The following is a 25,168-nucleotide window of genomic DNA, read 5'->3' as shown; positions in this document are numbered from 1 at the left end:
CCCTCCTGTTTCCCTTCTCATGGCAGACTGATTTCCGATTCTACTGGATGCATTCAAAGTTACCAGAAGAAGGACTAGGAGAGAAAACCAAGCTAAATCCTGTAAGGCCTGGGGTTAGGATCACAGGAATTGTTAGGATCATAGGAATTGATTTGGACTGGTCTGATACCTACATAGAATCATTCTGAATCTTTTTTGAGGCACCATGGTGTACTGGGAAGAGTATGGGCATGACAGCTGGATCCTGCTGAATCTTAAGAAAAAAATCTGGAATGATTTGAATTCCATGTGTGGCTTTAACCACTTACCAGCCTAATTATTTAAATATAGGATGACCAAAAATTGCATATTTTTTTGCTTATTTTTATAAGATAACAGGGAATATAAAAACAATTTTATCAACTTTATTCAATGCAAGAATTGATTGAAATGATACCCACCTGAGTGACACTCAGAATAGTCAGTACATAAACAAACATGCTGCTAGAGTGATGCTTGGGGTAAACTGTTAAGTGGCTTAACTGTTATTAATGACCAGGTTGAAAGCTGGGGTGTACTCTTCAGTATTAGAGCACTTGGATCGCATGCAGAGGCCCTGGGTTTGATCCCCAGCACTACAAAAAAAAATCTGTTTTTGTTTTTTTTTGAGACAGGGTCTCACTATGTAATTCAGATTGGCCTTGACCTCATTACATAGCTCAGGCTGGCCTTGAACCTGGGGCAATTCTCCAGCCTCAGCCCGTGCACCACCATGCCTGGCTACAAAAAAATTTTTTAATTTTTAAAATAATTAATAATCATAGGGAAGGGAGGGAGCGAGAGGGGACGAGGGAATGGAAAAAAAAGGGGCAGGATGTACCATGTACAGTTGCAAATTCCCTATAATGAGTGTTATTATGCATGCCTAAAATGTACCAATAAATTTTTTTTTTTTGGTACCGGGGAGCGAACTCAGGACCTTGTGGTTTCGAGGCAGGCCGAGGCACCACTGGCCTAAATCCCCTGCCCCATGTACATTTCTTATTTAGTTATTGATCTTGGGTTTGTGTTATTTTATAAAATAATTTAATAAATTAAAATATAAAAAACAAAGTTTTGTCACTTACATAAAAAATAATTAATAATAATTACTAGGTTAAGTTAATAGCCTCACTTGCCCTTAATTTCTTCATCTGCAAAATAGTTTCTATCCTCTTACTTACAGAGTTGTTGTAAGAACCAAATGTTAAAAGTGTGTAGGTCCTCCTAGCATAATATTTATGATGGGTACTTACTAAATAATGGTTGATAGAAAATGCTATCACAGTGATTGATTGATTGATTTTGAGGCTGGAGATTGAACCCAAAGCCTCACGTATGCTAGACAAGTGCTCTACCACTGACTTAGTGCCTTTACACTGAGTTACAGCCCCAGCTCATTTTTCTTATTTTTTATTTTGAGGCAGGGCGTTGCTCAGTTGCCCTTACTGGAGGGGAACGTGTGAGTCTCCTGCCCGAGCCTCCCTCCTGGAGTGCTGGGATTCCAGGCATGAGCCATCCTCCCAGCTGAGAATCAGGTTTCTGATAACATCCCCATGGTGCTGATGCTGCTGGTCCATGGGCTGCAGTCTGAGAACCACTGCTGTTGTATCTGAGCCTCACTTCATTCATCTTGCATTTCACAGAGCAGAACAGGCTCAGAGGACACCACCCCAGAGGCTGGACAGCCCAGCTTGATGGCCCAGAAATCTTGGCCATCCAACCGTTGACTTCAGAATGTGTCAGGGTCTGGTCGGGATGGGGCCACATACCTACAGTCCCAGCCTCTTGAGAAGCCAAGGCAGGAGGTCACTTGAGCCCAGGAGTTTGAGACCAGCCTGGGCAACATAAGAGACAAAAAATAAAAATATGGCATGTGCATGTGAGATGAGGATGGAACCCAGGGCCTCACACATGGTAGGCAAGTGCTCTACCACTGAGCCACATTCCCAGCTATTGTTTTATAATCTTATTTTGAGACAAAATCTTACACAGTTGCCTAGGCTGGCCTCGAACTTCCTATCCTCCTGCCTCAGCATCATTAATAGCTGGAATTACAGGTGTGTGCGTGTACCACTGTGCCAAACCACCAGTAAGTTTGGTTTTGGTTTTGGTTTGGCGTTTTTTTTTTTTTTTCCTTTTCTGTGTGATGCTGTGGAGCAAGTATAGGGCTTTGAGCATACCAGGCAGGCACCCTCTGAGCCACATCCCCAGCCCAGCATCAGGAATTCTTGGTTTTTGAGACAGGATCTCCCTATGTAGTCTAGGCTGGCCTCAAACTTGCAGGAATCCTCCTGCCTCAGCATCCCAAGTGCTGGGATTACAGGTGTGCACCTGGTTTAGCATTAGGAATTCTTTAAAACTCCCAGATGATTCTCCCACCCCCAGATGATCCTTGTGTATAAAGGAAAATGGAGAAACACTGACCAATCAAAGGGCAGGGGGATGGGAGAGGAAAGGGAAGGATGAGACTGAAAATGTGAGTAGAGATTTTCAGTTGCTAGAACCAATATCATATGTAACATGTACTAACTTCTTGTTCTCAATTTACATTTCAGTTTAAATTTGTGGGGCTGAAGAATTTCCCATGTACCTCTGAGAGCCTGTGTAAGGTTCTGGCTATGGATTTCCCTTTTGAGGTAATGGAGCCGACCTCCCTGTTGCTTTGATGTGACTATAGGGTACGGGGAGGCTCAAGTACACAGGTTTTGGTGGTTTTTTTATTACACAGGCTTTAGGACATCTTCCAGTTTTCTGTGTCAGAACAGAGCTGGAGGCTGACTCAGTGGATGGAAGGTGGCTGCAGCTCTCCAGCTTGCAGCTAAGTTAGACGCCAGAGCTCTGGGAGGGAAACTGAGGCCCAGAGAGTGGCAAGGACCTCCATCCCTGGGTCCTTCTTGTGTGCCTTTCTGCCACAAGCATAAGAACAGCTACCCCTTGTTGGCCACCATGCTGATTACAAAACGGGCATCTTTGCCACAAATGTTTGGACCCCCAATCTTCTCCTGGCTAAAGCACAAGTCCCCAGGATTCAGTTCTTGATGAAGAGCAGTTTGCCCAGACTTGCTCCATCTTAGCACCAACGGCCTCCTGTCCCCAGATGGCCTCAGGCCTGGGCAGTCTTTTGTCATCCTCAGAACCTGCAGTAACCCTCAGCCAGCAGATTCCCTGCCCAGCACCCCCTTACAGTTCTGCCTAGTCACCCACATGGAATTGCTTGGATGGATCTAATTTTATAAAGGATACAGCTTCCTGGATGCGGAAACGGCAAAGGCTGAGTTGCCTTCGTTTCTGGGAGTCAGTTAGGAAGGTGGTGAGAACACTGTCTTTATTTATAACCCTTATACCCCAGTGGCAAGAAATGCTTTTTACAGATGAGTCACTGAATCACAGAAAAGACAATGTGGGGCTGTAGGAGGTCTTCCCGTTGAAAAAAGCTGAATTTCCCAGAATGTGGCTCGAACTTTAGGGGGAGGCGTAGGCAGCCAGGAGTGACAGGGAAGCAGGAATCTGGCAGCCTGTATCCCCTGCTTATAGCCTGGGACCTTCGAGGTCCTGTCCTTTCTGTGCAGGAGACTCAGCCATTGTGCCAGACTTTTGAGTGGTAGATAGTGACTGGAATTTGGGGACGGAAGACCTGGACTCAAGCTGGATTTCTGCTTCATACTCACTGTGTGTTTTCAGAACCCCCTGAGCCTGAGCAGCCCTCCTTTCAAGACCCTCCTGGAGGGTCAGGGGTGAGATGATGGGGAGGAAAGCACCCTCTAAACAAGAAAGTGGTAAAAAAAAAAAAAAAACACTTAGGGCCGGGGATTTAGCTCAGTGGTTTCGCTGCCTGCTGCGCAAGTGCAAGGACCCGAGTTCGATCCCTCTTACCAAAAAAAAAAAAAAAAAACAACTTTAAAAATAAAAAATAAAAAAAAAATAAGAAAGTGGTATTTGGATTTGTATTTTCTAAAATTTAGTTTTCTAGTCCATTTCTTCATGTGGAGAAATTGAATGTGTGGAAAGCAAGGACTTCTAAAAAATGGACTAGGGTCATAAGAGCTCCCTCTGTATGACTCTAGCAGCCATGGTGACTCTGTTTCCCCCTCACAGGTAGACGGACTGCTCTTCTACCACAAGCAGACCCACTACAGCCCTGGAAGCACACCCTTGGTGGGCTGGCTGCGCCCCTACATGGTATCAGACATCCTGGGCATGGCTGTGCCCGAAGGTCTGCTGACCACCAAGCCAGAGTACGCGGGGCACCAGTTGCAGCAGATCATTGAGCATAAGAGAAGCCAGAAGGACTCGAGGGAGAAGCTCACACATGAGGTGTGCGAGAGTGGGAGTTATGAGCTAGAACACCTGTCCACTCCCATGCCACAGCACCCTTCCCAGGACCCAGGCCAGCCCAAGGGCTGCATGGAGACCTAGAAAGGGCAGCCTCCTTAGGAGCTGGGGTCCAGCCCAGAGCGGGACTGGGAAGAACAGTGACTACAACAGATGACTTGGTTTTACTCCAGTAGAAACCACTTTTCTCCTATCTAAAATGCTGACCCATTTTAGGCAGTTGGAGTTGGTGCCATTCACACATTTGAACAGCTCCTACTGTAATAAGTGTATCTCAGATCTGCAGTGTAAACGTGTAATTAGAAGTTGTTAGGCAGGCATCAGTGGTATATGCCTTGGAATCCCAGTGCTCAGGAGGCTGAGGCAGGAGGATCACCATGAGTTGAAGGCCAGCCTGGACTACACAGTGAAACCCTGTCCCCAAAAAATAAAACAACAACAACAAAGGAAAAAAAAAATAGATACAGTCCAATGAGAAATGGACCCACCAAGGTGTGGGGTGTGTCACAATGGGGAAATGGGTGCCCGATCCAAAAGGGTGCAGAGAGCATCAGGCAGGGATACAAGGAGGCAGAGGGAGGGTGCTCATGGGAAGGTCACGAGCTGAGGCACTGTGGAGGCACCAGGGCCCATGTGAAGGGACCAGGAGGAACAGAGTGGCACAGACAGGCACTGCAGCTGCCCCTTCTTGAGCAGGACAGGCCTGGCCTGGGTACTGAAACAGGTTCAGCACAGCCTAGGCAAAGGAGCTAGGGAGAGACAGGAGGCCTGGGATTTTATGTCTCAGGGGAAAGGGATGTGAGGAAAGAGGCCTTAGATTGTGAGCTAGAGCTCTCAGATGGCTGTGCAAGAGAAGGTGGTGTCTGCAACTAACCAGTGAGCTTCTGCTGTTTGTTCAGGAAGTGTGTACCAGTTCCTGTGGCCTCTGCTTTCTAGTACTTCTCTAACCAGGCAGAGGGGCACATAGCAGGAACAGTGTTCTCTAGACAGTTTCAGAGGGCTCTGGTCAGTTCTTATGTGACATACAGTGTTCCTCTGAATCAGTTCTCTCTGAGGATACATCTGAGCAGAAGCCATGGTCAGGCAGAGCCCAGTTACACACATTCAGCACATCCTGACGAATACGCCTCAGTGTCTGTGCTCGGAGAGCTGCTCTCGCTGACTCTGTAAAACTGGAGAAGGAAGACCTTTCCACCCTCACACAGCGATGATCCTGCATTCCCGGATTCGAGCATTCGCCTCCATCAATAAGCCCCTTCCTGAATATAGGTCACTTTTGCAATAGGAAGGCTGTGTTCCTCTGCCAAGGAGATGTAGGCAACCTAGACTTTTAAGCCCTAACATCTTCTAAGTGTTCTGTTCTGGGTCTTCAGCTTTATCAGTCCAGTGGCTGTGCATGCCCATGTTGATAGCAGCTTGGGCTGGCTGTGCTTGGAGTGAAGTAGCCTGGAAGACTGCTTCCCCAAATCTTCCTCTCTATAGACAGATATGTGCGTGAGTCCTAGAACTTCTCAGTCAGATGTACCCATGAGAGCCACTTGATGCTGTGGGCCGGCAGGTGGGAAGAGCTTCCCTCAGACTAGCTCCTCCGATGATGTTTTTAACTGAGCAACCGGTTTTAGTGACCTGGATAGCAATGTGTCTCCTGGTCCTATTTCTTAGGGACTGTAAGCACTTCTGTTTCAACCACTTGTATTGAAGCTGGCTGGGTTAGAGGTTGCTGTGATAGAACAGGAGTTTTTTGGCTGCCCTTCTGAACAAACAATGACAAGCCTGGAGTCTAGTTCAGTTAAGGGAGTAATCAATCACAGGGAAGTGAGTTTTGAACTGAGACCTTAAGAATGAGTCAGATTTGTCTGGTGAAGGTGGGGGTGGGAAGGATAGAATTTCTAGATAGAGACCTGAAACTTATGCTTAAAAGCAAAGAAATAAAACAAACCCAACCAAGCCATGGTGATACATGCCTATAAGTCCCAGCACTCCGGGAGGCTGAGGCAGGAGAATCACAAGTTTGAGGCCAGCCTGGGCAACTTAGTCCCTGTCTCAGTAAAAGGGGGTCGGGTCATGATGTATCTGAATGGCACAAGCCTAGCATGCTCAAGGCCTTGGATTTAATCCCCAGTACTGAAAAAAAGAAAAAAAAATTAAAAAGGAAAATCTGAACCAGGCATTGTGGCACACACCTGTAACCCTAGCAATCAGGAGGCTGAGGCAGGAGAACTACCATGAGTTTGAGGCCAGCCTGGGCTACATAGTGAGTTCAAGGCCAGCCCGAACTACAGAGTGAGACCCTGTCTCAAAAACACAACAAAAACCAAAAAACGCAAAGATAAAAAGAACATACTTATAGCATCTTTCTCCCAAGGTTCCCTCTTTATTTTCCACTGTCAAATTTCAACCATGAAGCCAAGCTAAGCATTCACCACCTAAAGGAGGCCAGGTTAGAGCATGCAGAGCTGTCTATTTCATCTGTTCCCATACAGAAGAGGATCATCATCCACCTACCTCATTCTATTCTGGTGAGGTTAGATGAACAGAAGTTATTTAGAGCAATGGAGAATTGGATTGGACACATAGAACACATATTGTGTCCTCCCTTTTTGGGGGGATACTGGTGATTGAACCCAGGGCCTTCTGCATTCTTGACAAGCTCTCTACCACTAGGCTATATCCCCTCATCTCTTAAATTTTAATTTTTTATTATTTTTGAGGGGGAGGGTGTTCAGACAGGGGTCTCACTGTGTAATCCAGGGTGGCCTCAAACTTTTTTTTTCCTTTTTGTTGTTTATTTATGTTTGGCCTAACTCTTGATCCTTCTGCCTCAGCTTATAGGTGTGCATCACCATACCTGGCCTCAAGACAATAAATGTTACCTCACCCCAGTGGATGTATATGAAGTGGTTTATTTGCTCAGCCGTGGTTGTTACGTTGCTTTCATCCCTTGCCATCGAAGACCACTGAGCAGCCTGTAGGCGCTGACTGAGTAGGGTGGCCCCACCTGGCTGGGTCTCTGGGTCTCCGTTAAAGATGGGCAGGGAAGCTGCCTCTGGATTTCGGGCCTCCTGAGAGTCAGCTCTCAGAGCAAAGCCAGCAGCCAGCATTCCCTTTGTTATGCACATTGCAAGCATAGTCAGGTTGGGACCGTGGTGGGCCAAATTCTGGAGAGCTCTGCCCTACACAGCTGTTCGCCCCCGCACAGCTGTGCCTCCCGAAACACTGCTGCTGGCTCTCAGCTCATTTAACCTCTTTATCTTCTTGCAATCTCTGGACTGGGAGTTAAGAGTACTCAAGTTCAAGTTTTAGCTCAGTGTAACTTATGAGTTGTATGACTGTGGATAAGTTGTTCACCCCAGTGTCCCCAAAGTCGCTGAGCTAAATAAATCTAAATGTGACCCTGTGCTCTCCTGTACTCAGCCAGTGACTTATTCTACTCAGGCCCCACTCTTTTTCCTCCATCTGAGGAAGAAAAAGTCTATTAAGTTACTACCTAAACATTTAAAAAGTGGCAGAGGATTTAGCTCAGTGGTGCCGCTGCCTGCCTCGCAAGCACAAGGACCAGAGTTCGATCCCTGGTACAAAAAAAAATAAAAAATAAAAAAAAACGTTTTACACACACACACACAACAACAACAACAACAACAACACATTCATGGAAAAAACTGCTGTTAGAGCAAGATAGAGGTCAGCCTTCAGGACAGCAGAGACCGGAGGGGCATATAGCACTTTGGCAGGTTGGGAATGGTCATTTTTCACTTGTGTGATGTTGCATACGTGTGTTCAGATTATGAAAATTCATCAAGCTGTACACTTATATTTGTACTCTGAATATTCTACTTTAGTTAAAAGTAAATAAAATGTACAAAAGTCCATATAGGGAAACCCAACCCCTTTGTGAGATAAACTCTCATTGTGTAGGCCAGGCTGGCCTCAAACTCATGATCCTCCTGTCTCAGCCTCCCCAGTGCTGAGATCATAGGTGTGTGTACAACACCTGGCTCCCTTCCACTTCTCCCTAGACTCCCAGTTCCCCTCCTGATAGCCACTGTTACCCTCCTTGTGCATTTTTCCAGAGTTTTTACATTTACAAATACATATCCCTTTTCACCTGTATACAAATGACAGCATATCATGTACATTGTTGAGTCTACCCTATTCTAGTTTCATGATACACCATGCCATGTGTTTGCACATGGAGAGACCACAGCCCATTGTCCAGCTGTGGAAATACACACACACTATTGTCTTCACAAGAATGGTGCAGTACTGAAGTGAGCTCTTGTACGTCTGATGAGCCTAACCTAGAGCCAGCCTTGTAGTACAAAGGAGAAACTAAATTACCTGGGATAGAAGCTGACTTAAACAAGGGGTTTCTCCTCTGATTGTCACTGAGGGCAGCCTGAAGTTGCTGTTGCAATGATGCAGAAAGGAGAAGAGGTTAGAGGTTGCTTTTAAAGACCAGAGCTTGGTATGGGGGTGTCTTAGTTACTTTTCTCGTGTTGCTGAGACAAAACACCTGACACCCGAAGTTAGAAAGGGAAAGTTTTATTTGGCTTATAGTTCACAGAGGTTTCAGTCCATAATCGCCTGGCTCTAAGACAGGGCAGCAGAGGAGCAACAATTCCTGGGGACAGAAGACAGCAAAATCAACATGGGACCTTAACAGTATCTTTCTGCCCCTTTTATTTGGACTACTAAGGATGGGTAGCACTCAAGCTCTTAGTCCTAGTGCCCTTGGGCCTAACCCTACCATGAATCAATCACCCTAGATTCAGGCACCTCTGAAAAAGCATGAGGCTTTGGGCACACATCGAAACCCAAGCCATAACATGGAGCTCAGAGTTCCTGCCACTCGGGGATCTCTTGAGCCCAAGAATTCAAGACCAGCCTGGGCAACATACCATGACCTTGCCTGGAAAAAAGTCCTAGAGCCAGGTATGGTGATGCACAGGTGTGATCCTGGCACTGGGGAGGCTGAGGCAGGGGGATCACAAGTTTGAGGCCTGCCTGGCTGTACATAGTGAGACTCTCGAAAAAGTCCTATGAGGAGTTGTCTTTTTCCAGGTTCTGGATATTGTGTCCAGGGTCTTTGCACTGAGCGACATCCCTGGCCCTTTTTTATTTTTTTTAATTTTGAGACAGATGGCCCAGGCTGGACCCTGGGTTTGGGATCCTCCTGCTTCAACCAGCTAGAGCGCTGGGATTCCAGGCGTGTGCCGTCCAGCCTCGCTCCGCTGTCTGAACATCCCTCCCTGCCTTGCATCTTTCTGGGGGGCTGCAGGGTTTTAGCCCGTGGGACTGGCCATGGCACTCTCGCTCCTTGGGTCCCTTTGGGAATATTTATCTTCCATCTGGAATGCTGCAAACAGACCAGGGCTGCCTTCCCTGTTCCCCCTGCCCCCAAACTGACTCCAACACTGTCCCTCGGGCTCTTTGCTAATCAAAGTTTTGCAAAGTCTCCATGATTCCTGAAGAAGATTTGAAATCGGAATTTTTAGGGATTGAAATGAGTTATACTGGTGATGGATCCCAGGATACAGGCAGCAAGGAAAGAGCACGAGAGAGAGAGTGAGGGCTGCTCGCCCTGGGCAGCCTCTGCCAGGGCCCCTTGGGCTGTAGGGGACACGGAAAGGGCTGAGGACGTGAGGGTGGTGGCTGAGGTACCCGGGTGATAACAGTGTGTCCTATTCCGCGGGGTTCAGCCTCATCGGCTCAGACCTCTTTCCGGCCCCTCCCCCTTCTCTGTCTTCTTCCCCTCCTCCCTATTCTCCCCTTCCCGCCCTTGTCCTAGTCTTCTTCCTCCTTCTCCTCCTCCCCTCCGATCCGGCCGCCCTCCCTCTCCGCCTCTCCCCCGGGCTCCCTATCTCCCCCTGTCTCGTCTCCCCCTGTCTCGTCTCCCCCCGTCTCCCCCCCGTCTCCCCCCCGTCTCCCCCCCGTCTCCCCCCGTCTCCCCCCGTCTACCCCGTCCGCGGTGCCCGCACACGGCGCGCCGGTAGTGAATGGGCCGCGGGTTTCTCAATGGGCGCGGCGCGGCGGCGTGGGGGTGGTGGTGCCCGCTCGGTCCCGCCCCTTCCGTGGTTAACCACGCCCTCTCCGGGCCCCGCCCCGTCCCCGCCCCTCCCCCGCGGCCTCGGCGCTGCGCAGGCCGTGTCCGGCCGGCCCTGAACAGCCGCGGAGCAGCGGTCGGGAGCGGCCGGCCCGGGCGGGCGGGAAGGGCGGCCATGCACGCGCGCGCTGCGGGGCGCTGAGGAGCGGGCTGTTGCCCTCGGGTGCTGTACCCGTGGCGGGATGGAGCTTGCGGCCGCGCCCTGGCCCAGCGTGGCGCCGGAGCTGAGCCCCGAGGAGGAGCAGGTAAGCGGTCGCGGCGGGTGTGTCCGGGCCTGGCCGGTCCCACGTCCCGGTTCCTCCTTTGCGAGCGGGCCTGGGTCTTCCCCTGGCCTCAGGTGCCCCCCAACCCCCGGAGGACCCTGGGGACCCCCGGGCTCCGACCTCATTCATCCCCCAAGCTCCTGCCGCGCCCCATTGTCCCTGAGAGCCTGGACGTAGGTCCTCACAGGATGCGGTGCCGGGTCGTCGGGTCTGGGTCAGGGAGAAACCAGCGCCGGGCCACCCTACCTTCCCTTCAGCCTGGGAACTCGGAGCTCCCGGGGGACCCCGCAGGGCGCTGCTGTGTGTTTCCTGGCACTGACTGCGTCCACCCAGAGTTGTGCCCAAACGCAGCCATAGTCTCTCATCTAAAAATATGCAAATAAGATAAAATCTACGAAGAAAGCAGAAGGTGAGCCCTGCCACTGGCTCGTTTTGAGCCCCCCAGCCTTTGTTCCCGTAGCTCACAGTAGCCAGCGCGGTCTGTCCCTGGCTGCAGACACCCTGGTTTCACAAACTGATTGATACTGGTTGGTGGCCTTATTTGAGATCTGATTTTTAAAAGCCCTTGACTGCTCTCCTCCTTTGTGGCGATGACGTTTTTCACATTTGGCCCCAGACCGCAGTCTTGCCTTTTGATGCCTTGAGATAAAATCAAGGCATGGGAAGAACATTTTAGAATTCTGTTTTAGAAGTTCTGCTTTGGTGGTAATGTCCTGGTCACTGCAGTTGAGCGTTATTAAAATGCTAGTCAGACCTTAGTGCAAGCAGGTGGCCAGTGAGCCCACCGTGCCAGAATTGGGGAAATCCTTCAGGACTAAGGTTAACGAGTTAGGCTGACTTTAAAGGTGTCTTAAATCTTTTTTTCTTGGGTCATATTTGAAGTTTCTAAAATGTAAAGGTGCCAGGCATGGTGGCACACGTCTGTAATCCCAGCACTTGGGAGGCTGAAGCAGGAGGATCCCAGGCAAGTTTGAGACCTGGCTGGGCTACTAAGTGAGCTCAAAGCCAGCCTGAACTACATAGCTGAGAATCTGTCTTGAAAAACAACAAAACAAAGCAAAACAAAACAGACCTAAAGGCATCAGACCTAAACGCATAGTCTTCTATGAAAATGGCATTAGGTGGCAAATAGTAAAATTAAAATGAGGAAAGTAAATGTTAAAATATTGAGTATTTCCATAATCACATTTTTTTCTACATTCTCTCCAAAATTTCTACAGGCATTTTAGAGTGTTGAAATACAAACATAAAAGCAGCATTGTTCTAATTATGGAAATACCTGGGCTGAGGATTTAGCTCAGTGGTTTCACCGCCTGCTGCGCAAGTGCAAGGACCTGAGTTTGATCCCTGGTACCAAAAAAAAAAAAAAAAGAGCAGAAATACCTGATGCTCTTATATTTTAATAGGTTAATATTGCACAAGTGTTCTCTTAACTATTAAAATTTTTTTGAAATACTTAACGAGCAGTGAATTAATATCAGTCTTATCATAGGAATTGTCATGGGAAATGACATTCATTCCACAGTGCTGCCCCATTGCTCAGACTAGTATTAGAGCTCATTTGGAGTTGATTTCAAACTTTATGGTGAAATCTTTAAAATATTTCAGAAAAATTTTGTTCTTTTGAGAGTCCATTTGGAAATAGCAAAAAATCTTTTGGAACCCTATTTCATAAAGCAAATAGGGGACTGCACTGGATTAACACTGATAGGTCTCCCACCACCTCAGCAGCTATTATGTATAGTAGCTGCCCTCTTCCTATGGTGCCTTGTCCCCTCCCCTGTGTGACGTCATGCCAAGATGGTTGCTCCCACCAAAGAATAAACCCTTCTTCCCAGTATGCCCCTGTTCCCGCCTAGAAAGTAACCTAATACTCGCTCACCTCCTACCACCTAGTGACATCATGGGCTCCTCCATTCCCTAGTCACTACCTCACTCAACCCCACCTCTGCCCCTACAAACCCCACCCCAGTCTCTATAAAAGACTCTCCCTGCCCCAGCCATATTGCTTTTTGTCTCTCCTTTGTTCAGAGACAGCCCGGCAGATCTATTCCCCTAATAAAGGCTTGTTGTGGCCTGGTCTGGTCTTGGTTTTCGGCCCTTTTACCTGACATTTCTGGTGCCATGACTCGGATGGTAGATGGTCCATTAATGGACGATCCCCTGCAGGAAGGGGTTGATTGACCTTTTGGCCATCTCCAACGGACCTACCTGCCTTTGCCAGGACCCTCCAGGGCTTTCTACCTTTGCCATTGCTGACGCTACACATCCACACTGGTCACCAATGTCTGGGTGCGTAGGGAGTTCAGCCTCCCTCTCGTCAGGTTCTCTGTCTCATTCTCTTTCCCTCCGGGGACTTCTCAGAAATCCAAGCGCTTGGTCAGAGAAACCCCCACGGCCTCTGGGCCCAGGACCGTGCCCCTGGGAGATGTCCCATCGGCCCGCCTCCTCTCGTTCTCTCCCTTTGGGAGACTCACTCGGAGATTGTCAAAGGAGACAAGGACGCTTCTCCCCTTTGTCTTTCTCCCCAGGGGCTGCCTCCTCCTCACCCGCTCTAACCAGGGGGCCCAACAATCCAAACCCTGCCCCTCAACGCCTCCGGGCTGCCTTCTGGCACAACTCAAACCCCTCGGATTGTTGGGACAAGACTTTAAGCCAAAAAGACTTGTTTTCTTTCTTTCTTTCTTTTTTTTTTTTGTATTAAATTCTTTTATTGGTACATTGTAGGTATACAACACAATTACATTTCTCATTGAGAATTGTACTTTTATATACTGCATCTTGGTTCTTATTTTTTCCCATTCCTAGCCCTCCCTTCATGCCCTCCACCCTTCCCTATTTACAAAGACTTTATTTCCATTTTTTTCCATTTCTCATCATTTTTTCCTTTCCCTTCTTTCCTTTCCCCTGCCCCTCCCACTACCCCTACCCCTTTGGACCTTTTCTTCCTATTTTACATTATCGATTATTCATTCTAATCATTGGTACATTTTAGGTATACAATATAATGACATTCATCATTGGAAATTTGCACCTTTACATAGTCTCTCTTGGTTCTTATTTTTCACCCTTGCCCAGCCCTCCCTTCAACCCCTCCAGTCCTCCCTATTTACAAAGATTTTGTTCCTCTATTTCCATTTTCTCATATTAATCCCATTCCCTTCTATCCTTTCCCCTAGCCCTCCCACTTCCTTCCCCTTTGCCCCTTTTCTTCCTATTTCACATGACCTATTATACATTTAGTCCTTATTTACACTTTCAGTTTCTCACACCAGAGAAACTATTCAGTATTTACACATGTATGTCCTGTTTATTTCACTTAAGAGTATTGCCTCAATGTGCATCCACTTAGCTATAAATGTCTCTAATTTCTCATTTTTTATGGCTGAGTAGTACTCCATTTTATTAAAAAACCACATTTTCTTGATCCAGTCTCCAGTTGATGGGCATTTGGGCTGTTTCCAAGTTTTAGCTATTACAAACTGCGCTGCTATGAACATGGGTGCACATATATCACTGTGGTATGATTCTTTGAAATCTTTGGGGAAGATCCCCAGCAGTGGAATAGCGGGGTCAAATGGGACTTCCAGTCCTAGTTCTTGGAGGTATCTCCATACTGATTTCCACAGTGCTTGCACCAGTCTACACTCCCACCAGCAGTGGAGCAGGGTTCCTCTTTCCCCACAGCCCCGCCAGCATTTGTTATTGGTTGATTTCATGATAGCAGCCATTCTTTCTGGAGTGAAGTGGAATCTCAGTGTTGTTTTCATTTGCATCTCTCGAATGACCAGTGATGTTGAACATTTTTTCATGTATTTATTTGCTATTTCTACTTCTTTGTCTGAGAAATGTCTGTTCATTTCAGATGCCCATTTTTGGATTGGGTCTTTAAATTTGGGAGGTCTGATCTTTTTAAGTTCTTTATAGATTCGAGATAGTAGACCTTTGTCTGAGGAAGAGCAGGTGAAGATTTTTTCCCACATTGTGGGTTGTCTCTTCACACTGCTGGTGGTTTCTCTTGCTGTGCAGAAGCTTTTTAAGAAGAAGAGATCCCATTTGTTGATTGTTTGTGCTAGTTCATGGGCAACTGAGGTTTTGTTCATAAAATCTTTTCCTACACCGATGTCTTCAAGGGTTCTACCTAACCTCTGTTCCAACTGGTTCAGAGTTTCTATTTTAATATTTAGATCTTTAATCCATTTTGATTTTAGTGTAGTGCATGGTGAGAGATATAGGTCTAGTTTGAATCTTTGGCAAGTTGAAGCCCAGTTTTTCCAGCACCGTTTATTAAAGAGGCTATCTTTCCTCCAGTGAGGGTGTTTGGCTCCTTTATCGAAGATGAGATGGCTGAGTGTGTCTGGCGCTGTTTCTGCATCTTCTAATCTGTTCCACTGGTCCTCAAAGACTTGTTTTCTATTGTAATCAGGTTTGGCATCAGTATAAATTAGATAATGGGTTTCCATGGCCCAAAAATGGCACTTTCAATTTTAACATATTGTGTGATTTACACAACTTCTGTCAACGCAATGGCAAATGGTCAGACATCCCCTCCATACAAGCCTTTCCTAACTGTGCTCTTAACCCTCCCTCTGTCAAACCTGTTCTTCTCAAATAGTCCTAGCCTGAGCCCATCACTCACCACTCATACCTCCCCCACTTTATAACTCTGTTGATAGCAAAAAGTTTTAGTTTAATAGATTAGCTATTAAAGTAGTTGTGGAAGCAAACTAGGTAGTGTATCCCTTTAAAAACTTGCCTTAGCCCATTGCTTCTGCTGTTTAAAGTGAAGGTTATATAGCTTCTTTGATTTGTAGCTCCACTATAGATAACATCCTAACTAAAGAACAAGTGGGAATCCTTGAACAAACTTGTGAGACATGTGCCTTAACTGTCATGTGTTTAGGGCTGTAATCAGTGACAGAAACCACCTGTGTCTAACCATTAAACGGGAATTGGAACTTTATTTACTTAACAAAGACCACTAGGAATGAGATAACGACTGACAAAAGTATAAAATGTTTATAATGAGTCGGAGACAAAGTATTTAAAGAGCTATAAGTAAAAGATATATTTTTGATATAAAAGGATTTTATATGTTTGTCTTGTTAGCAGGACAAGACCAAAAGGCCTAGGTACATCAAGAAGGTGTGCGGAAGTGATTTATAAAGGAAATATATATGTTTACTTGTTGGTTTCAAGTTTGTTATAAAAGGTTTATAGGAATAGAGGTTTCATTCCTTCTGATTTTAATTCTACAAGAGATCTCTGTTAATTGACTTACAAAAAGTTTTAAATAGTCTTATTTATAATTATAAACCTAAAATTATAAAGAGATTATAATTCCATTGGGCTAAATATATTTGAGTGCACTCTAGTTTTAGAAACTGTCATATCTTTGTTTTTTGTCCAATCGTACAGCTGTTTTATTTATAGATAAAGGTTATTAAGTTCAAGGCATGCTCCCCTTGGTGAACAAAGGAGCGGCCGCATGGAACTATTTTCCAGTCTTTGTTCACTAGGGGGACCTCAACAGTTTTCATCTTAACGACAGACTGACCTAATAGTTTTCATAGCCTTATAAAAGACTTACAGGAATAAATATTATTTAAATATATTATTATACTGTTTATATCAATTGTCATCAAAGGGATAAATTCTAAATATGTTATTATGGTATGCTTATACTGGTCATTTTCAAAGGACTAAATATCCTGTAAAAAACAACAGTAACAAGGTTTTATTTTTTCTAGTGTACTAAATGTATTTGTACTTTCTGACTGTATAGGTTTTCTAATATTTTTTTTTGATAATAACCCCTTTTTGATTCAGGTATTTGCCTTTTCATACACTGTAGCTATTTATGATAACAGATAAATGTATGGGCTATTTTCTTTAGATGGTATCCTTTCAAAAAATTATTTATTTATTTATTTATTTGTTTAAAGACAATAATTTAGGTAAAAACTTTTGGTGCTTTTAGAAAATGAGTACATTTAACAATGGCTATTTTATATCAAGATGGACATTTAAATGTGTTACAAAGGTAAAGTCATAATTGTCATGTTAAAATATTATTTGTGGCTCTTTTTCTGTTAATATTCTACAGGAATTCAACTACTAAAAAACAACCATGACTGATAACAGTAACAGTTCTCTGTATTTTAAATTCCAAAATGCTTGTTATTCAGGTAAAACTATAATAGTTAAGTTCATTACTCTTGTTACAATGCTAATGCTATTGACCTTCTCTTCTGGGTGTTCAACAACTAAAGTTTGGAGACCAAAACTAAAAGGTAACTGGGCTATGAGGACAGCCAATATTTTGGCCCTGGCCCCTCAAGGTCAACAAAGTTCCAGGACATGAGGGAACCTTCTCTACAGGGTCCTACATCTTTGGTAAGTCACTCAACCTCCTAAACTGGGAGTTTGCTGGACACCAGAGGACAATGTACTGTGTGCCAAAGGAGGGTCACCAAGAAAAAAATCTCCAGTGCTTTCACTGAAAGCAGCTTGGTCAAGCAAGGCCATGACCCATCCTGACGGCTGACACTGACAGAGAAGCAGAGAGGCACTATGCATGGTTCCAAAGTAATGTCCTGGGGAGACTTAACTGACCTTAACAGATAACAAGAGGTTCATATTGATTGACACAGGTCTCACTTTAACTTGGTCTTAAACACCCAGCAGAAAAAATAACCAAAAGAGGCATAAAACAATGACATAATAATAAAGCTAGACTTCAGAAAAATTAAGACATAGCCCACCCAGTAAAATCTTTTGGTTCACTCATGACATAGCCATTTCAAAAAGACAAAACTTTGGGTACTAAATAGAAGCGAAAATCATTAATTAGCTACAAGTGTGTACAGATTTGCTCAGTTACATACACCTTTTATATTCCAAAAAAAAAAAAGAAAAGGATTATAAAGATTATATAAATCGTGTTTATCACTTTTCCACTCATTCTCTAAGAGCAAGGACATGACACATGGGCCCTTAGATCAGGAGCTATGATCTCTTCCATAACAGTCTCTTACTTCTATAACAAATGGGCCCCTAAACATCCAGCTGTCTCTGTAAAACCTATGTAAATAATGAATAAAAAATTACATGTCAAATGAAAAAAATTAAAACTCAATGGGCCAGATAGATATGCCCCCCAAGGTACTAATCAATGGTGGGATACATTTGGTTCCTGGAGCTCATGGCTCCCCTGGCTATTACTCCTCTTGGGACCCCTCAGTATTATCTGTTTAATTCTCTATTTTGGACTGTGCCTGGTTCGCTGTTTTCAAAATTTCTTGCAGGAACGATTGAGGGCATTCACCAATCAGACAGTCACGGAGTTCATCATGGCAGGGTACCAGCCAGTACGACAAAAGGAAGAGGTCCCCACTTGCCACGGGCCTCATCAGATCCAGGTCTAGCCCCGATCTTCGCCCCTTGTCAGCAGGAAGCAGCTCCAGAAGAAGAGACCTTCGTCCAACTATCATAAAACAAAAGCCTGGAATGATAGGTCTCCCACCACCTCAGCAGCTATTATGTATAGTAGCTGCCCTCTTCCTATGGTCCCTCCCCTGTGTGATGTCATGCCAAGATGGTTGTTCCCACCAAAGAATAAACCCTTCTTCCCAGTATGCCCCTGTTCCCGCCTAGAAAGTAACCTAATACTCTCTCACCTCCTACCACCTAGTGACATCATGGGCTCCTCCATTCCCTAGTCACTACCTCACTCAACCCCACCTCTGCCCCTACAAACCCCACCCCAGTCTCTATAAAAGACTCTCCCTGCCCCGGCCATATTGCTCTTTGTCTCTCCTTTGTTCAGAGACAGCCCGGCAGATCTATTCCCCTAATAAAGGCTTGTTGTGGCCTGGTCTGGTCTTGGTCTTCGGCCCTTTTACCTGACAAACACATTTTCAGGGAAAAGCAAAAGTGCACTGAGGCCCTTTCTGGGGCAAGTGAATTGCCTTGCAGATGTTTCTGGAACAGACCCCTCCTGTATAGTGTGTGCTTCTCTGTGTCCTGTCGATCACAGACAAGCTGCTTCGCCTTAGCCCTGAGGATGGTGTATCCTCAGAGTTTCCTGAATGTCTCTTGGATTTATCAGATTCCTTCCACCACTGCCAGCCCCTTCCTCCTAGTCCAAAGTACTGTTCATATTCTGACAGGAGTTCGGCTTTCTACCTGAGCAATCGGTAGTTCAAAAGCCAAAGTCTCACTGCAGACCTCACTGCATCTTCCTCTCAGCCCGCCTGGCTCCAGAATGAGTCTTTTTTTTTTTTTCCAGAATGAGTCTTAATGAAATCCTTCTGTGTTTTTGGCTTTGGTGGTACTAGGGGTTGAATCCAGACCTTGATGGAGCTAGGCAAGCACTCTGCTACTGAGCTACCCCAGCCTCTCCTTTAATGGTGTTTTTACTCTTGGGATCTGTGTATCCTGCAGCCTTGCCATCTCCCTTTCATCTCTGCTATGGGGACGCTAGCCTGTGGTCTTGCAGTCTTGCTGTCTCCTGCTGCTGCATGGAAGTTGTGTGAGCTGGAACTCTCTCCTTGTAGGATCCCTCCTCTTCCTTAAGCTCTTGCTCTCCTGTCTGTGCAGAAGGCCTGTCTTGAGCTCCTCAGTTAGGTTAGTCCCCTCTTGCTGGCTGTCATTCAACTGTCCTTCCGTCATTTAGCACAATTTTGTCCTTATCTGTGTGATTTCATGACTGCAAGCTCCAGGAAGGTTGGAATGTTTTGCTTTTGTCACTCTAAAGGCACTGAGTGGACATTGAGGAAGTACTTGTGGAATGAATGAAGGGCAGTTCTGATCTGTACATGCAACAGCAGCATCTCCTTTGAAAATGGGTTATAAAAATAAGAACATTGTGGGCCAGGGATTTAGCTCAGTGGTTTTGCCGCCTGCTGCACAATCGCAAGGACCCGAGTTTGATCCCCAGTGCCAAAAAAAAAAGAACATTGTTAGCCTGTGTGGTATTGCATGCCTGCAGGACTTAGCCACTTAGCCAGACCCTGATGGAAAATTAAAAAAAAAAAAAAAAAAGGACCCGGGATGTAGCTCAGTGTGAAGGTATTGGGTTCAATGCCCAGTACTGCACATGCACACACGCATGCACAAGTCCACAGCCATTTCCTGTCTAAGCTTCTATTGAACTGGTACAAATCCTCATTTGTAACTTTGGTATCTTTTTTTTTGGTACTGGGGATTGAACTCAGGACCTTGCACTTTCGAGGCAGGCGGTGGAACCACTGAGCCCCAGCAACTTTGGTGTCTCTTACCTTTTTTTTTTTTTTCCTTTGGTTCTTCAGTAAGTAGAGCCTACATTGGTATTATAAGAAAAAAATGTGATTTGCCTGTAAGGAGTTTACATGAATAACAAGGAAATAATACCGGTAACAGTAACTTTCCCAAGCTCCTGCTATGAGTCAGCTCTGTATTGGGCATCTCACCTACACTTAATCCTCCCACAATTGGAATTAAATACTCTTATTTTGGAAACAAGAAAACTCAGACCAGAGAAAGAAATTGCCCAAGGGCACATGGCTAGTGAGGGATGAAACCTGGATTTTCACCCATGTTGAGGTTACTCTTTCTCCTCTGCCAGTATTTCCTCTATTGTTCTGAATTATTTTTCATAAAGCAATTGGCCAACTTACTCAGATGGCTATGTGGCCTAACAGCTAATTTTGTGGGTTTTAGTACTGTATTAATGCATGTATTTGATTTATTTTGTTGTTACTGGGGATCGAACTCTGGTCCTTGCGCTTGCATAGCAGGCTGCGAAACCACTGAGCTAAATACCCCGGCTCTACATGTATTTGATTTTTTTTTTTTTTTTGGTACTGGGGATCGAGCTTGGGACCTTGGGCTTGTGAGGCAGGCAGCAGAACCACTGAGCTAAATCCCCAGCCCAACATGTATTTGATTTTGATAATGCTTCTTTTTAAATGGTTTCAAAAGTGCAGACAAGGGAAAAGATTTGGAAAATCTTTACTCAGAACTGTGTATTGCCAGGAGAAACATTGTGTACTCTATGCAAGAAATTGTGATGAAATGACTCTTGGAAAAAACTTCCTTAGAGTTGAAGCTGGCTGTGGTTTTGTGTTCCTGTAATCCTACCATTCTGGAGGCTGAGACAGGAGAATTGCTTCAGAGTTCAAGGCCAGCCTGGACTACATAGTGAATTCAAGGCCAGCCTGAACTACAAAGTGAGACACTGTCACCAAAAAACCAAAACAATTCACAAGCTGGATGCCTGTAGTCCCAGAACTCTGGGAGGCTGAAGCAGGAGGATCATGGGTTTGTGCCTATCTTGGGCAATTTAGTGAGACCCTGCCTCAAAAATATTTTTGGGGGGTCCAGGGATTTAGCTCAGTGGTTTTGCTGCCTGCTGCGCAAGCGCAAGGACCTGAATTTGATCCCCAGTACCAAAGAAAAAAAACTTTTTTGGGGGGGCTGGGGATTTAGCTCAGTGGTGCTGATGCCTGCTTTGAAAGCACAAGGTCCTAAGTTGGATACCTGGTACCAAAAAAAAAATTTTTTTTTTAAGGGCTGGGATTGAGTTCAGTGTGAAGGCCCTGGGTTCAGTTCTTGGGGGGAAAAAAAATGATTTATGGACAATGGCTATAGCTCAGTGTTAGAGCACATGCATGTGCCAGGCCTTGGGTTTGATTCCCAACTCTATGGAGAAAAATTAATTCATTATTTCATTTCTTTATTATTTATTCATTCAGTGTTGGGGTTGGAACCCAGAGCCTTGATACATTGTAAGCATGTACACTATCTCCGAGCTACGCGCCAGCCCTAGTTACTGAAATAATCAGATAATCTACTAATATTTTATTTTCAAAGCCTCTGAAGAAATTCCTTTTTTCTTTTCTTTTTTTGGGGGGGAGGATCTGGGGGATAGAATCCAAAACCTTGCACATGCTAAGCATGTACTCTGCCATGGAGCCATATCACTCTAAAAATTGGGTGACACTGGCTTTTTATTTTGTTATTGGTATGTGTACGCTGGGGGTTGAACCCAGGGCCTTATGCATGCTAGACAGAGGTTCTACCACTAAGCTATACTTCCAAGCATCTTTCTCAAGAAATTTTTTACTGTAGAGTTCATATTATTTAAAGCTTATTGAGTTGTAAAAATTCATAAGAAAATGCAGTAGAGAGCTTATTGCCCAATGCTTACATAGTAAGCACTCACTAAAGTCAGCCACTGTTGTTTTTCTTGTCTTTGAATATGAACCATTGGACTTTTTTGGTTAATTAGCCTAAACCAATCCCAAGGAAGGAAATATTTTTATTTACCCTGGGGGACCATCACTTAGTGTGGGTTTATATAAGCACCAGAACGTCATTACCTTGTGTCTTCAAAGTCTAATCCCATACTGTGGTTTTTATATTTTCAATAGACTCTCTTTAATGTTACAAGTTTAACTGTCCAACTGTGGACTTCAGAGATTTCTGGCATTCTTCCCGAGGGCAGGGGTTTTGTCTTGTTTCTTGTGGCCAACAACTTCCCTTTTCCCACAGTCTCACATGTCCTGTGCTAAATGTCATCTGTCCCCCCGGAAGTGACCACATGACTCATGGTTTTAAACTGAGGCCTTTCAGAGAGGGAAAAAGTGGCTGGAAAGGTGAAGAAGTCTTGTTATTTTCATTACTGCTAGTAATTAATGATGGTGTGATTAGCAATTAGGTAAAATCTCATTTGGATGTGAAAATTTTACTCTTTAATTTCTAAGCAGGTTGCAAGTCCTTGGACTTAGTAGTGCTCTGTTGTTAGTATTAAGGACCTGAGATTTCCCCAGGAACCTGACCTCTAATGCTAATGAAGTAAAAAGTAAAACCATGGTGTACCCCCAGGACTTGGGAGACTGAGGCAAGAGGATTGTGATTCCAGGCCATCCTGGGCTACAAAGTGGATTCAAGGCTAGACTTGACTATTTAGTGAGACCCTCAAAAAACCAACCAAACAAACAAACCACCCAGTGTCCTATTTAGTTTGGTTTTGTGGTTTGTTTTTTTTGAGACAGGGTCTCACTATGTAGTTGAGGCTGGCCTTGAACTCACTATATAGCCCAGGCTGGCCTCTAACTCATAGATCCTCCTGCCTCAGCCTCCCAAGTGCTGGGATTATAGGTGTGTGTCACCATGCCCAGCCAGAGTATCCTGTTTAGAAAGGAGAGGTAAGCATCATGTATATCTAAAATGTAAAAAAAGAAAGAAAGAAAAGAAGAAAGGAGAAGTAAAAGTTAAGATGCATGTGGATTAGTACATTTGAATTTCCTTTTTCTGACTCATATGCATTAATTGTTTTGGAGGATACAGTAATGTTAAAATGCTTCAATTTTGTTTTCTAAATTTTTTTCTTTTTCTTTGTAGTACTGGAGATTGAAGCAGGCTCTTGCACATGCTGGGCAAGCACTGTACAGTTAAGGTCCATGCCCATCCCCCCCTTTTTTTGGTACTGGGGATCAAACTTGGGACCTTGCGTTTGGGAGGCAGGCGCTGGAACCACTGAACTAAATCCCTGGCCCTATTGTTTTATTTTTTGAGGAAGGTTTTTCCTAGTCGCCTAGTCTGGCCTTGAACTTTTCATTCTCATGCCTCAGTCTTCCTTCTTTTATTTTATTTTTATTTATTTACTTATTTGTTTTTGGTACCGGGGATTGAACTAGGGTCCTTGCGCTTGCGCAGCAGGCAGTGAAACCACTGAGCTAAATCCCCGGCCCCTCAGTCTTCCTGATAGCTGGGATAACAGATGCACCCCATCATGACCACCTATTTGCTGAATATTAAACACAAGTTTCCATTGCTTTACTGCAGAATGTCTGGGGCATTGCAGCGCCAAGATTTGAGGTCCTAGCCCCTAATCTTTATTCAGCTGTAACCTCCAGTGCAATTCCAGCTGGCCATGCTGCACCTTCTCTTCTTACCATCCATCTTGGTATCTCAGATGATGGGGGACTTTATTTTTCCAAATCAGTAACATTTTCCTCCTTTATACTCTTGTACAAGAACTCCTTGGTTGCCGTCGCTGACCACTGGAATATCACCATTTTCTATTTCTGTTCTGGAATAAGGGAAGATGTTCCAATGACAGGTAGTTTAACTGGCATTTCTCAATATGGAGGAATCTTTCCTGTCTGAATTTGATAGAAACATTCCTGTCTGATTTTGAAAAGGCTCTTAAAGAACCAAATTGGTAGATAGGGGTGTAGCTCACGGTAGAGCACTTGCTTAGCCTGTGTGAGACTCTGGGTTCCATCCCTAGCACCAAAGGAGAAGAAAAGAATAAATGAGCATTGGTCATTCTCTCTTTTTTGAGATAGGGTCCCACTATGTAGTTCAGGCTGGCCCTGAACTTATTATATAGCCCAGGCTGGCCTTGAACTCCCAGCGATCCACCTGCTTCAGGCTCCTGAGTGGTGGGATTACAGGCATGTGCCACCATACTTGTCTGTCTGTCTTTTTCTTTGCTTAGAGACAGGGTCTTGCTTTGTGATTCAGGCTGGCCTTAAACTCACAATGTAGCCCAGGCTGGCCTTGAACTTGAGGAAATCTTCCTAATCCTCCTGAGTGCTGGGATTATAGGAGTGCTCCACCATTCCCAACTCTTTTTATTATTAAGACAGAGTCTTACTAAATCGGCCGGACTGGCCATGAATTTACAGTCCCCCTGCCTCAGCCTTCTGAGTAGCTGGGATGGCAAGGGTGTTCCAGCCACCACAGTTGGCACTAAGATAACTTTCTTTAGTTTCTACATCTGAGAAAAGCATTCCATTTTTCTCTGGGAAACTCAGTCTCTGTTATATGTCCCAGTTTCCTCTGAAATACCAAGCCCATCCAAGAAAGTAAATAGTTCTTTTTATCTAGTTTTATCAGGTAACATAGACAAATCTAAGGTTACAGTACAGAGCTGGTGGTCTTGCTCAGTGGTTGAGTGCATGCTTAGCATGTACAAGGCCCTTGCTTTGATTCTCAGCACCATGACCAACTAGTCATGTATTGTGGGATTAGGGCTGGGGGTGTAGCTCAGCGGTGCCTTGCCTGCCTGGCAAGCGCAAGGTCCCTGATACGAGAAAAAAAAAAAAGGAATTGTGAGATTATTCTAAAAGCAGAATGATTCCCAGGCTGAGGGCAGGAGCTAGAGAGCCATCAATTACTTTAAGGCTGAAGTATCAGGGGAAATTAATCCATGCATTACTTGGTCTTTGCTTAAGCACCTAGCTAATCTTTTACCTTTGCATTTGTTTTGGCGTGCATCATTATTTAGATACACATCATTCGTAATATATGAATTCATGATAGACAATTACTGCATTCAGTCTTTTAAAAATGGGCTTTTTAAAAAAATCAGACCCCCCCGAATTCAAAGACCCAATTCAAAAATGGGCATCTGAAATGAACAGACATTTCTCAGAAAAAGAAGTAAAAGCAGCAA

At 44.9% G+C, this 25,168-nt stretch overlaps 2 protein-coding genes and 1 long non-coding RNA gene across 4 annotated transcripts in view; 2 read left to right on the top strand and 1 right to left on the bottom strand.

Annotated features, from left to right (window-relative positions):
- The window catches only part of Snupn (snurportin 1), a 29,363-nt gene extending 22,128 nt beyond the window's left edge, over window positions 1–7,235 (top strand). The window contains exons 7-9 of the mRNA XM_004872053.4: window positions 27–101; window positions 2,577–2,657; window positions 4,117–7,235. Coding sequence (XP_004872110.1) covers window positions 27–101; window positions 2,577–2,657; window positions 4,117–4,437 — 477 coding nt within the window. The 3' untranslated portion in view covers window positions 4,438–7,235. The remainder of the gene's footprint in view (window positions 1–26; window positions 102–2,576; window positions 2,658–4,116) is intronic.
- Window positions 7,236–8,879: 1,644 nt separating this feature from the next.
- LOC110347141 (uncharacterized) lies at window positions 8,880–10,414 on the bottom strand. Its single transcript, XR_015450943.1, has 2 exons — window positions 10,312–10,414; window positions 8,880–8,974 (listed from the first exon to the last, which is right to left on the bottom strand). It is a non-coding gene; the product is annotated as an uncharacterized LOC110347141 (long non-coding RNA).
- A 67-nt stretch (window positions 10,415–10,481) lies between these two features.
- Ptpn9 (protein tyrosine phosphatase non-receptor type 9) overlaps window positions 10,482–25,168 on the top strand; it is a 73,654-nt gene continuing 58,967 nt past the window's right edge. The window contains exon 1 of one of the 2 annotated variants that reach the window (XM_021250101.2): window positions 10,482–10,701. In XM_021250101.2, coding sequence (XP_021105760.1) covers window positions 10,639–10,701 — 63 coding nt within the window. In that variant the 5' untranslated portion in view covers window positions 10,482–10,638. The remainder of the gene's footprint in view (window positions 10,702–25,168) is intronic. The other variant, XM_004872052.3, reaches the window with a different exon arrangement.

Source organism: Heterocephalus glaber, unplaced genomic scaffold, assembly GCF_053883595.1.
Source record: "Heterocephalus glaber isolate CG9 unplaced genomic scaffold, H.glaber_assembly_v1.0 deba00001140, whole genome shotgun sequence".
Classification (NCBI taxonomy): Eukaryota; Metazoa; Chordata; class Mammalia; order Rodentia; family Bathyergidae; genus Heterocephalus; species Heterocephalus glaber.
Note: the sequence above shows the minus strand (reverse complement) of the source record. Positions and strands in the feature narration are given on the sequence as shown.